Source organism: Podarcis vaucheri, assembly GCF_965113315.1.
Source record: "Podarcis vaucheri genome assembly, chromosome: 9".
In the NCBI taxonomy this organism is placed as follows: Eukaryota; Metazoa; Chordata; class Lepidosauria; order Squamata; family Lacertidae; genus Podarcis; species Podarcis vaucheri.
The window spans coordinates 56,251,582-56,264,436 of record NC_138767.1 but is presented as its reverse complement, the minus strand read 5'-3'; the positions used below and the strand labels follow the sequence as shown (position 1 = coordinate 56,264,436).

Genomic DNA, 12,855 nt, shown 5'->3' with positions numbered 1-12,855 from the left:
TTGTATCAGAAACCCTCTCATAACAGCTTTACTTGCGTCCCAGATAATCCTTTTTTCCACCGAGGTATTCAAGTTAATTTCAAAATAGTCCTTTAAAGTTTTTTGGGCCTTCTTTACGATCTCTTGATCTCTTAACAGGTTGTCATTCATTTTCCATCTGAAGGAATCGGCAGTAGTAAATCTCATTTCCATTTTCAAAGCGTTATGGTCGGAGCAAGTCTTTGGGCAGATTTCTATTTTTGTAGTCTTAGGTGCCAGCCCTCTAGTTGCCCAAATTTGGTCGATTCTTGTCCATGACAGGTGGGCCTCAGAAAAAAAGGTTCCTTCTTTACCTAGGGGGTTTCTCGTCCTCCATAAATCAATTAGGTCCATATTGTCAGTTAGTTCAAAGAAAGTTTTTGGTAGTCTTCCGTCTTTAGTCAAATTCTGATTCTGTGACTTATCCATCAAAGTAGAGACGACCCCATTCATATCTCCCATCATAATGATGTTGGAGTAGTCCAGATAGTCCAGTAATGTCTCATGCAGCTTCTTATAAAATTCTGATTTCCCCTCGTTTGGTGCATAGATTCCTAATATCAAAACTTTTTCTCCTTGAGTCAGAATTTCAATAGCCAGGATTCTTCCTTGTTCATCTTTAAACAAAAATTTTGGTGATAAATTCTCTTTGGCGTAAATCACCACGCCTCTCTTCTTAACTCTATCTGATGAAATAAATTCTTGGCCTAATCTTTTATTTGTTAACACCTTCCTGTGTAACCTGGTCACATGAGTTTCTTGCAAGCAAATTATGTCCAAATTCTCTTTCTTTAATATATGGAAAATCCTTTTGCGTTTTTCTGGGGAATTCGCGCCATTAATGTTCCAACTATATAGCTGCAGAGACATCCTGTATCAATCTGTTGTTACTCTTGTTGGGTGTCTTCTTTTTTGTCCAAATCCGAGGGTGGTGGCTCTTTTCCTAGCTCTGGTGGTGGCCAAATAGCTACCGCTCCTTTCTGCAAGTCTTCTCCGTAGTCGTGTAGGAACTTCTGGCTATCCTCTTTCGTTTTGATTTTTATCTTCTTTCCTTTGTATTTGAACGAAAGGCCTTGTGGAAACTCCCACCTGTAAGGTATTCCGTTGCCTCTCAAAAGTCCAGTTAAGTCAGTGTAGTTAGATCTTAGATCCAGTAATTGTTTAGGTATGTCCTTGTAGATTTGTGCTCTTCTGTCCTGGATCTCAAGTGCTTTATTGAAATGTAGGTCGAGTAGCTTGTCTCTCTCCTGCTTAGTCCTTAAGATAATCAAACAGTCTCTAGGTCTGTCCTTCCCAGCAGCCCTTCCCAATCTAAATGCAGTTGTTATTTTAAAGTCTGTATCTTCGTTTATACCCCAGAATTTAGAGAATTCTTCTGTCAAAAAGCCAATCAAGTCCTCTTTCTCGATCTCTGGGATAGAGCGTAATCTCAAATTATTTTCCCTGTTTCGCAGTTCCACCAAAGACAGATAGGCCTGCTGGTCAGTAATATGTTTATGGAGTGGCCTTACCTCTCCTTTCAGTTCCTCCACTTCTTTAGTTACTGCTTCTACTTTCTCATTCGCAGCCTCGGCCAATTTTCGATTTTCAGATACAACGTCCTTTAGGTTTCCAATATCTTGTGAATGCTTAGCCACCTGTTCAGAAAGTTTGTTAATTGAAGATGTGGCTAAGTCAATTTTTGCAGTTTGATCATCCACTTTTTTGTTCAAAATTGCAAATTGTTGTAGCATTTCCTCTAGAAGAATGTTGGATCCCCCAGCTGCCATATCTTCACTTGTTAATTGTTCTGATTCTTCAGCTGGGGTTGTTGGTAATGGTACAGCCTGTAATACCGCAGGGACTGAAGATCTACGGCCCTGGGAAACCAAAGTTGTTTGTACCAATTTGCCTTTCCCTGCTTTCGACGCAGCTCTTGTTTTTGGTTTACCACTCATTCCACACTCATTCCACACCTGTCTTTGGATTCAAGGTCAAGCTGTCAAAAGTTCCATGGGAAAGACAGGCCTCAGAGTGAGTCACCAGACCACAGAGAGACAAAACAAAGTCAGTTCTCAGGAAATTGTAAATCCCGAACTCCACTAGAGGGAGTATTGTTCAATTCATGAAAGAAGAAACAAAGTTTCAGTCGCCATTAAAGTTCCTACAGTTAGTTAAATTAATAAATGTCTTTAGAGAAGAACTTTTCCTTCTTGCAGAGCCCTCTCAATTTTGCCACAATAGTTTCTTAAAAGGTGCAAAATACAGTTGCTTAATTGTATCCACCGGTAGTGCCTCTAAGTATCTGTTTAAACTTTGTAAGTGTATCCGCAACACAACTTTTTGCCCGCTGCAAGTCCGGGACTAGGGATTTTCAAGTCTTTAAAGTTTTGAAAGTTTTAGCGGAGAAGAAACCCCAAGTAAAATAGACACAGTCACAGAAAAATAAAGATAACTTGCCTTTCCCTTCAATTTCCGAACTTCTCCAGACGTATGCTATCTCTCATTAAAAACCCTTTTGTACTGCTTCCAGCTTGTCAGTTTCTTTGCCTTTGATCATTAAGCACCTCCGGGAGACGGACTTCCTTTTTCTCGTCTCCCGCTTTCAGCCGAATTCACGAATTTGTAATCCAAATCTCATATAAATCCTACTCACGAGTAGTTACTTTGTAATCCAATGTAAAGGAAGAAAGGTCGGCGCTCATCGGTAACAGCCGCGCGGCTTCACTCCCGCAGAAAGAGCGATGAATCCACAGCACCGCTTCCCCTCCGCGCTTCCGGAGCCCCTTACGGGGTCCCTTCTTCGTTTTGGGGGTCGCTCTCGGTGCCCGCCGGATCCCACGGCCACGAGCTCGCTCTGCCCGTGGTTTAACTTAATGGGTCGTCGCTTCGCCGTAGCGAACAACCCTTTTCTGCGGAGCCCCTCTTTGCTGCGCAAAGAGGACCGCCATTACACGTTTCGTGCCGCCTCCCATCTTTTATGTTGACCAATTCCCAATGGCTGGAACCAGTTGTCTGTTTTTAACCATAGAGCATCATATTTCTCCACAGAAGTGGCCCCTGTTCTTCGGAGTCTAGGTTTCCACAAAATCCAAATGCCTCCAGGTTTCAGATTTAAAACCAGACAATCTTCATGAGGGTGCAGTACTGAAGAAACTCTACTCAATGGACAAAGGAGTCATGGCGTCCTCTCTCTCCAGCTCCGAGAGAGGAAACAGGAACAAGTAAGAGCAAAAGTACAGTACAACAGTACATACAGCGGAAGAAATAAGACTGTCTTCCGTTCCTACACTCTTCCTAGACAGGCATGTGATTTACACCAATTTCATCTGCAGCATCGGAGGTGTGAAATACTAACACTTAGCACATCTTGATTTGTGCCAATACTTCCATCTTTTATGCCAACCAATTCCCAATGGCTGGAACCAGTTGTTTGTTTTTAAACATAGAGCATCCTATTTCTTCACAAAAGTAGCTCCTGTTCTTCTGAATCTAGGTTTCCACAAAATCCAAATGCCTCCAGGTTTCAGATTTAAAACTAGACAATCTTCACGAGGGTGCTGTACTGAAGAAACCCTACTCAATGGCCCTAAAACTGTTAATAATCAAGCTCCCAACAATAGTGGTAAGGGAGAAACAAGGCCCTACCCCACAAATAATTTATTGGTAAAAATTGGTTCTGACTGCATCTATGCTTCTAAGATTCCATTCCACAACAAAAAAGTGATAAATAGGCAGCCCTAAACACAAAGTATTGTAAGTCAAGAACCTTAGGTGACAGTTTACAGGCAGCAGAATGGGAGACACACTAATGTTGCCATCAAAAACTCACCTAAATGTGAAATTCAAAGTGGATTTGAGGGAATCTGGGGAGTTTAGAATCTTAAGATGATATCTGCTGGTTCAAACCAAAGGTCCATCTACTTCAGTATTCTGCTTTCACCATGTCCAACAAGATACTTACTGGAAACCTGCACCCATGTCAAATGAATGCTTGGGGACTTGCTTAGAGGGGGTTCTGGAGTTTGCTAAAAACAAACGTCCGAGCAAATTTGGTGGCCCCTGCTTCAGCGGAAAATCTGGATGTGTTTCAGAAAGATTCATAAAATTTCTCAGGAGATTTTGCACAGGTCACAGAAAGACAGATCTGACCTATGGAGTCGAATTCATGGCTAGTGCTCTTTCGCAGGTCCCATTAATTTTAGTGGAATTTGTGCAGGTGAACTTTCAAGCAGAATAATCAGCTAAAGAAAAAGAAGATGCATTCCGATTTTCTACCCCAGGAACCATTTTATCTTTGTATCTCTCACTCATCCTAAAGCAGCAAAATATGGATGTCATAAGAAAGCTACATGCTGGAAATGTATTTCCTTGTTCCTTCATAATTACTTTTTATTATTGGGTTGGTGTTTTTAAAATGTATCCCTGTTTTCCTTTAGGGAGTGGGTGGGGGTGAGGAGAGGTGATAATTTGTATCTTAAGAGCACTATCATTTAAGAAATAGAAAACGATGAGAAAACCTTCCCCCTTCTTATAATAGCGGCAGTCATTTTATAGCACAATTGCCGCTAGACCAAATATGTGGCAGACAAAGGAGTGAAGCTCCTGAAGGGGGAAATATACTCTCAAGCTCTGGAAATGCTCCATCATCAATAAAAATCATTACGGCTTGGGAAACAACTACTAAAAAAACCAAATTTATTAAATTAATTAATATATTATTTACATTCAGCTGCTTTTAATAAATTGAAGTCAGCCCTATTACCTTCTTACTCCCTGGTAAGTTTGTATACTTCTGGGAGTCACAAAATCATAGAACTGTAGAGGTGGAAGGTACCCCGACGGTCATCTAGTCCAACCCCCTGCAATGCAGAAATCTTGTCCACAGCCAGTCCTGGGTGGGCTTGAAACACCAACCTTCTGATTAACAGCCAGACACACTGACCTATCATGGAGAGTAAAGGGCCAGTGTGTGTGTCCCCGCCCCCATGAATCATAATGGCCAGATCCCCAAATTTATTTCTTATAAAAATAAAGCTACTATCTTTTGTAGAACCTGAGATATGAGGCAAAATGTGCAGGCAATTCTCTCTCTCTCCCACTTTTGTAAGAAAATAGCCTGCTCTCCCACTTCACTTCGCTCCTACCCTGGAATTTTTTTCTGTGGTTGCACTTGCTGAGGGTAAACTCCATTGAACATTAGGAGACTTTTTCCTCAGTAAACATAGGATTGCACTGAAAATATTTTCCCCGATGAAAAGCAAGATAAAGTTGTGGAGCTCCCTTTCACAGGCATGGCAAAACCAGCTATGAAGGTTGTCTCAAACTCAAGAAGTGTATCCGTGGTTATTGGGTTATGCACCCATCAGTTCAGGGTTGAAAGAAGCATAATGAAAAGCTGGAATAAAAATAATCAGATTCAACCAATACAGGGTGCTCACTATACTTCGGGTATTATACAAGTAGGGCCCTTGCTTAGCAATCTTTAGTTATATCCTAAAGTTATACTCCTTGTTATCAACCTTTAGTTATATCCTGCCCCCACCCCAACACCAGCTCTCCTTTCCTTTTTTCCTTATTGGCTATACTGTTCAGAAGTGTTCTATTTAATTCTTCCCTTGCTGCTTTAAAAGCCCTAAAAGGCCTCAGCCCAGTATACCTGAAGGAGCATCTCCACCCCTATTGTTCAGCCCGGACACTGAGGTCCTCCTCCGAGGGTCTTCTGCTCGTTCCCTCACTGCAAGAAGCGAAGTTACAGGGAACGAGGCAGAGGGCCTTCCTGGTAGTGGCACCCACCCTATAGAATGGCCTCCCTTCAGATGTCAAGGAGCTTAAGAACTATATAACTTTTAGAAGACATCTGAAGGCTGGGGAAACCGGCTAGATGGGGCAAGGTATAAATAATAAAATTATTATTAGACCTAGTAAAGTCTTTAGAACTGAATAATACTTTACACAGAAACGAAGAAAGATAGCGTGTGAGTGGCCTGCAAAGTCTTATTTCCTTACTTCTGCTATAAATAATGTGTGGATTAGTGGATTCCAGAGTAGGAATGACTGCTGGAAGGAGCGAAGAAAGACGAAATGCCACAGTACACCTGCATCAGCACAAGCAAACGCCTGCATCTGCCACGACTGCAACAAAACTTGTCTCTCCCATATCAGTCTCTACAGCCACAGCAAGCACTGTAACTTAATGATGGAGTGCTTCCAAGTGCTTGAGAATATATTTTCCCCTCAGGAGCTTCACTCCTTTTTCTGCCACATATTTGGCCTAGCAGCAATTGTGCTATAAAATGACTTAAGGCCAGTGCTTTTTTTCCTTTAAAAATGTTTAGGGGTACTCTCATTTTGACTCAAGACTCAAGAAAACCACCAATTTATAGTTCAAATCTGGAAAAATAAACACAGTAAATAGACAAAAGTACGAAGATTCACAAAATGTTTAGGGGGTATGCGTCACCCCCCCCCGAAAAAAGCACTACCCAAGACATGCCAACCAGTGAATTATACCTACAGACAGATCTGTAAGCATCAACTGACACTTGCAACTCACTGCCTCACTGTCACTGACCAAAATGTTCAGCTACCCTCCCTTGCCCGCCCCACCCCTCTTTGAAGAAAGGTAGCACTTAATTGGCACCAAAGAGCTGAATAATTGGACATACATTTCATGTGAAAAGTAAACTCTTTAAAAGGTATTTGGAACAGGCAAATGGAAAATTTAGCATTTCTTTCTTGAAATAGCTGGATGAATCATACTCAGCTAGCAGAGAGGAGACTGTTAATTATTTTTATTTTTTAAATTACAGGGAAATTTACCACAAGATTTTGTCTCTCTGCCTGTCATCTAATGTGTGAAAAATCTACAGGAAACGCACGTTCAAAGAAAAGGATACATGCTGATTTTATATATATAAATAAATATGAGATTGTCAAATCCAGACAGACGTTTTCAAAATAGAGGTATTTTTTCCAACAGGGGAGAGATAAAATATATTAAAGAAGATAGATATGTACTGTATATGAAACAGAACTATGACTCATTTGCTGTGTGGCTTTGGTCAAGGTTTCATATTGTATCTCAGAAGAAACAAATAAACCATTGAAATTAAGCTCAGAAAAATCAGAAGACTCAATTAAAAAAAAACTTTTTAGATAAAGCAGTAGAATGCTGCAAAAGCAATGCACAAAAATCAACACTACCATGAGCAAGAAATTTATTTGAATAGCATTTTAGATTTTATCTTACTCATGGGCTCTAGATTCTGTATTTAATCACCATTCAGCCCCACTATTTAACCCCGCCAGAGAAGTATTTTTTGTGAAAGTGTGTGGGGTGAGGGGGGCAAGCGCCATCTTCAAATATCTCAAGGGCTGTCACATGGAAGAGGGAACAAGCTTGTTTTCTCCTGCTCTGGAGGGAAAGACTCAAACCAATGGATTCACATTACAAGAACAGAGATTCCAACTAAACCTCAGGAAGAACTTTCTGACAGTATGAGCTGTTTGACAGTGGACTCCTTCGGAAGGTGGTGGACTTTCCTTCCTTGGAGGTTTTTAAGCAGAGGTTGGATGGCCACCTGTCATGGATGCTTTAGTTGAGATTCCTGCATTACAGGGGTTTGGTCTACAATTCTGTGTCATCTGCTGGCTGGAACATCCACAACACAGTGATCCTGACCGCTTCAACATGCATGCACCCAATCTGTACTCCAGATTACTGAGTTCAATCCATGTGCTGGCTTTCAAATTCACCACACAAATGTCTGTGCATGTGTGCAGCGTAACGTGGGAACAGCTCCAACTTTCCCAAAGGATGGGGAAATCCGCAAGGGAACTAGCTGTTGTTGACGGCACCTGAGAGAATGCAGCCCAGTTTCCATACCAAAGGAAACATTTAGGCACCCAAGGGCACAGACTCTGCTAGAGATTTCACATAATTCTTCTGTCGTATTTCACATAATGCAGCCCGGGCATCAAGGCACTGATGTTCAAATGGACATCAAATTGCTTGTGCTTATGAATAACTATTATCTTGCTGCCTCATTATTACACTCTGAGGCTCATATGTATCCATTAACCATGCCTTTGTTCTCTTCCACCGATTCCTTAAATTCCGGCTCATAAAAGAGGCTCATTTAACCCCCTGTCTCTTACTCTTCCTTCATCCTTCTAACCTTTGGAGCATCAAGCCTGCAACATTTCTACCTGCAGTTTCCTTCTTGCTGTTCCTTCATAACTTTCAGACTATGAGCCTTTGGGAGATCCATTTGTCATCTTTTATATCTACAACACTATTTTACCCATCCTATGACTGTTCCGACAGGCTGACCTGCACCTCTAAATAAAGATGCCTTCTTATAGCATGGCTATTGTGCTGTTTCCCCATCCACAAGCTGCTGCAAATATTGATAAAGGCTTATGAATGAAGCTACAGTGGTGCCCCGCAAGACGAATGCCTCGCAAGACGGAAAACTCGCTAGACGAAAGAGTTTTCCGTTTTGGAGGTGCTTCGCAAAACGAATTTCCTATGGGCTTGCTTCGCAAGACGACAATGTCTTGCGAGTTCCTGCGGGTTTTTTTTCCTTCCCCCCCCTTTTTCTAAGCCGCTAAGCCGCTTATCAGCTGATCCGATCAGCAGATAAGCCGCTAAAAGCCGCTAATCCTTCAATGGGCTTGCTTCGCAAGACGAAAAAACTGCTAGACGAAGAGAATCACAGAACGGATTCTTTTCATCTTGCGAGGCACCACTGTACTCATAGAAATGTTATGTGTCAAAGGAAGCTGTGTGTGTTCATCTACAATGCACTGGTGGGGGGGACTTTTCATAATCAGCAAGTGTTTGAAGTGAAATAACAAAATGCCTCTATGCATGGTATTTTTATTTGATTTTATCATGTATTTTGTTCTGACTGACATATATTAGCAATAAGGACCTTGCTGGTGGGACCTACAGTTGTCTTAATATTTGCATTAAGCCAAGCTCTTGGGGGAACTTTCTTCTATGAGGTCCTATTAAATGTTCTCATTGATAAATTCCTGTCAGTTCTCTTTCAATATCACATGAGAACCAGAAACGAAGCATTAAACCTGCATGTTCTCAATCAGTGTTTCCCAACCTCGTTCCAACCGTGGCTCCCTTCTGACCTGGTTTCCTTCCTGTGGCCCTATCCACCAGCAGAACAGACTTTTGCGGGCGTATCTCCTTCTCACTGCAAACCCTGCAGAGCATATCAGGGAGGAGTTTTCTACTTTCAGGGAGATTTTCACATTCAGATACAGACACAAACCTACAGCCCAGGGACAGCTTTTCCATTTGCTTGTGCTGATTTTTATCAAGTTTTTCTTAGTTAACTGACAGATTGTGACTGGATGGAACTCATCACCACCCATGCATTGGGACTTGACAGATGCGTGACAAGCCTTTTTACTGCTTGCCTTGGGCTGCCAACAGGTGGTTTCAAAGACATATACCTTAAATCAGGAAGGTTAATCAATCTTCTTCTAAAAAAGTAAAATAAAAAGTTTTCCTGTCTTCCTATCTCCCCAACTGATCCTTTGTCCTCTGGAGATGGGAGTGCATTTTAAAGCTCTCATGGGCGTTGGGTTTATATTTTGTCATTACATCAGATAACTGTTAATTATTCAGTCCTGATTTGATCGAGATTTAACTTCCAATTCAGTTTAGTGGGTTCTAAGTTGTGAAGACCTCACATAGCACAAACAGTATTTGAACATGTGGTCAGTGCTTCACCTAATTTTATGTGTGGCCTTCATGCTGCCGTAGGGTTATGGAGAACGCTGCCAGAAACTGTAAACTGCAAATACACACACTTAGAATGAACCTACTTTCCTAACAGCGTGACATTTTGCATAGCAATAGGGTCAGCAGAAGGAAGGAAAGATGATGAAACAAGAAAAATTAAAAGAGTTTGAACTGCAACACCTGTAGTCATGTCGCTTTCTAATTCTTACCTGAAGGGTTTTGACTTTGCCTAGGATGTTTTCTTGTGACATTGCTTGAAGAGACTCTTCACTCTCTGTTCGCCCATCAGGTATAAAAATACTCTCATGGGAAAAGGCCCGTGTTCCCATACTATGATTGGAAGACCTGAAGCACAACACATAGAGGATTTTATTTTGTAAAAGCATCTCTGCCATTTTTCATTTCACTGCTTCCCCAAATTAATGTATGTATGTATTTAAAACCATGTCCTAACTGGTTTTGAAGGTTCATGGGGGGAGGTAAAATATTTAATTTGCATTCTATTCACAACTTTTCTTCCACAGCTTACATTTTCCACAAGTACCATTTGGTGAATATGAAAAAGGCCAATGAGCATGATATATGTCTGTAGTATACAAATCATGGCACAAAAAATATGAGGAATTACCGGTACTACATACTAGTTTTTAGGCACATGTGATGGTACCTTACTAGGTCATACTCAGAGCAGACCCACTGAAATTGATGAATATCAGTTAGTTATGACTTTAGTTTCAAATACAGAGACTAATAAATAAACTCAGGTCAATTCTGAATTTGTTTTGTCCAAGTCTATCAGTGAGGCATTTTCTTGAATTAAAAAGTTTTAATTTGGACTTTGATCACTCAAAAATCATTCCATATGCCATTGTATACTCATTCTAATATCAGTTTATGGACAGTTAATATGGTCCAATGCATCTACACTCACAATGTCTGTGCTGGCAGTGGAATTGTTCAATCCACTGACATTGAAGAAGAGTTTGGATTTGATATCCCGCTTTATCACTACCTGAAGGAGTCTCAAAGCAGCTAACATTCTCCTTTCCCTTCCTCCCCCACAACAAACACTCTGTGAGGTGAGTGGGGCTGAGAGACTTCAAAGAAGTGTGACTAGCCCAAGGTCACCCAGCAGCTGCATGTGGAGGAGCGGGGAAGCGAACCCGGTTCACCAGATTACGAGTCCACTGCTCTTAACCACTACACCACACTCATGGCAGCTGAGCAGACACATGGTTGCTCAAAGCAAGCAGAGCCCTGCCCATCAGCTGACAGTGGCTCCGCTTATTCCCAAAGAGACTGTATATAGGATGTATGAATCAGCCATATGTTATCCTGCACGACTAGTCACACATTAATCCACATGAGTGGTAAAATATATATAATCAAGGGCAATTTACCATTTGTATTTTGAATGCTTGATTTCCTTGAAATGAAATTATGAAGCAAAACAGAGCAAAAGTCAATGGGAATGAAGATTTCAAAGGCTTTCCAATTCCCAGTTATAGGAGAGATGAAAATTTCTTCTTGCTGTTATATAATTACGATATGAAAAGCTTTTGTCTTTGAAAACTTAGTAAACCATTAATAAGAGCCTTTGGAACAAATGCAAATTGACTGAATCATTTCCCCCAAAAAAATATAAATCAAAGCAGAAGCAAGGCATTATATATAATATAAAATGCATTTAGTTGTACCAGACAGAGGCCACGTCCGCAGAGTTAAGAACTCTCTTGAGCTGGACTTGGCTAGTAAGCTTTAAAATAGTTCAGTACATCATGCTATCACAATTTTTGAGAGCTACAAGAAGCACTGGACACCTTCATAAGGCTTGGCAGTTTCTGCTTGAGACACTAAATAAATGTTTACTGCTGAAGTCTACCAGTCATTGAGCATAATCAAGCAAATGCAAAACATGTTGATGTCTTACTTATTTCAGCAGGGGAGGTTTAAGCTCTTGCCTGGTTTTGCCACTAGAATCAACAAGCCTTAAAAGTGCTCAAAACTTCACTAGGATCATACCCAGTGTTGAGAATAACTCAGAGTTGCAGAGAATTCAAGACACAAGGGAATAAAATGCTATGTGTCAATAAAGACAACACAATGTACCGTATTTTTCGCTTTATAAGATGCACCAGACCACAAGACGCACCTAGTTTTTGGAGGAGGAAAACAAGAAAAAAAATATTCTGAATCCCAGAAGCCAGAACAGCAAGAGGGATTGCTGTGCAGCGAAAGCAGCGATCCCTCTTGCTGTTCTGGCTTCTGGGATAGCTGCGCAGCCTGCATTCGCTCCATAAGATGCATGGACATTTCCCCTTACTTTTTAGGAAGGAAAAAGTGAGCTTTATGGAGGAAAAATACGGTATTTTAGTACATATTGCACTATACATGCATGTAGAAGAGGACTTCATTTTAGAAACCTTATCTTCATCTAAAGAATCTCAGTTTGAAAACAGATGGGATAATAATTTAGACATAATTTATTAATATCGTATCAGATTCCAGAGGGGATAGCCATGACAGTCTGTTGCAGCAAGAACAACAAAGAATATTGCGGCACCTTAAAGAGTAACTAGTTTTTTAAGGCATAAACTTTCATCCTACCTCCCCCCCACCCCCCACCCCAAAAAGCTGTGTGTGGAGAATTGCCTGACAGTGCCAGAACTTTCTTTGAAGTTTTCTCCAGTTCTTCAAACAGCTAAACAGTCAATCCGTTCTTTGGCTTAAAAGCGGCTTGCCTTTTCGGCTGCCTTTCTTGCAGCGGTGGAGATGTCAAAGAAAATCCTGGTTGTGTGTGCAGTTCCACAAGTGACTTATCTGGATCACAAATTCCAATTATAGACTTCATAGTGGCGCTTCCTGATCTATTTGTAAAGAAAACACATCAACATCTGACCTACTGCCTGCAACCCTAGTACACTGATCTAGTGTGCAAGTATTACATAAAAGTAAGGAGCACTATTAGAAGCCAGAAGTACAGTTATAACATAGGAAAATTCACTTTATCGGTTTAATTAGAGATCTGTGGCGCCATTCCAGCAGGTAACTCTGGTGGCAGCAGTGCCTAATGAGTTTTTAAACTACAT

At 41.0% G+C, this 12,855-nt stretch overlaps 1 protein-coding gene across 4 annotated transcripts in view; it reads right to left on the bottom strand.

Annotated features, from left to right (window-relative positions):
* Positions 1–12,855, bottom strand: part of CRACD (capping protein inhibiting regulator of actin dynamics) — a 118,056-nt gene that overhangs the window by 32,930 nt on the left and 72,271 nt on the right. For all 4 annotated transcript variants that reach the window (XM_082238011.1, XM_082238012.1, XM_082238013.1 and 1 more), the window contains one exon: positions 9,976–10,111. In XM_082238011.1, coding sequence (XP_082094137.1) covers positions 9,976–10,095 — 120 coding nt within the window. In that variant the 5' untranslated portion in view covers positions 10,096–10,111. The remainder of the gene's footprint in view (positions 1–9,975; positions 10,112–12,855) is intronic.